General features: G+C 46.7%; 2 protein-coding genes across 2 annotated transcripts in view; both read right to left on the bottom strand.

The window, feature by feature from the left end:
• LOC119587896 (transmembrane protein 117-like) overlaps window positions 1–182 on the bottom strand; it is a 12693-nt gene extending 12511 nt beyond the window's left edge. The window contains exon 1 of the mRNA XM_037936602.1: window positions 55–182. Coding sequence (XP_037792530.1) covers window positions 55–177 — 123 coding nt within the window. The 5' untranslated portion in view covers window positions 178–182. The remainder of the gene's footprint in view (window positions 1–54) is intronic.
• Window positions 183–240: 58 nt separating this feature from the next.
• The window catches only part of LOC119588187 (transmembrane protein 117-like), a gene marked incomplete in the record, with an annotated part of 52588 nt that continues 52537 nt past the window's right edge, over window positions 241–291 (bottom strand). Inside the window, 1 exon segment of the mRNA XM_037936889.1 lies at window positions 241–247. Coding sequence (XP_037792817.1) covers window positions 241–247 — 7 coding nt within the window.

Genomic DNA, 291 nt, shown 5'->3' with positions numbered 1-291 from the left:
ATTCCTCTACTACAACAGACAATAAAAAACTCTCCGGACTGGCGCACCTCTTACCTGGTTCGGCGGAAAGCGTCCGTAGAGTGACACGAGCGTGAACAACATGACCAAGCCAAGGATATTCGGGATGAATGCAGTGCACTTGACCGAGAGTGTGTAGCCCATGTAGCGTGAGTACATGCACATGTCCTCTGAAAGTAATAAATATTTTCTTGCTTAAGTGGTCTCGGCGAAACGTCAGCCCTAAAGACTTGTTTCAGAATTTCACTAACGACTTCACTACCCAATCCAGTG

Source organism: Penaeus monodon, chromosome 23, assembly GCF_015228065.2.
Source record: "Penaeus monodon isolate SGIC_2016 chromosome 23, NSTDA_Pmon_1, whole genome shotgun sequence".
NCBI classification, from domain to species: domain Eukaryota; kingdom Metazoa; phylum Arthropoda; class Malacostraca; order Decapoda; family Penaeidae; genus Penaeus; species Penaeus monodon.
The sequence above is the reverse complement of the archived record's forward strand: the minus strand, read 5'-3'. Positions and strand labels throughout refer to the sequence as shown.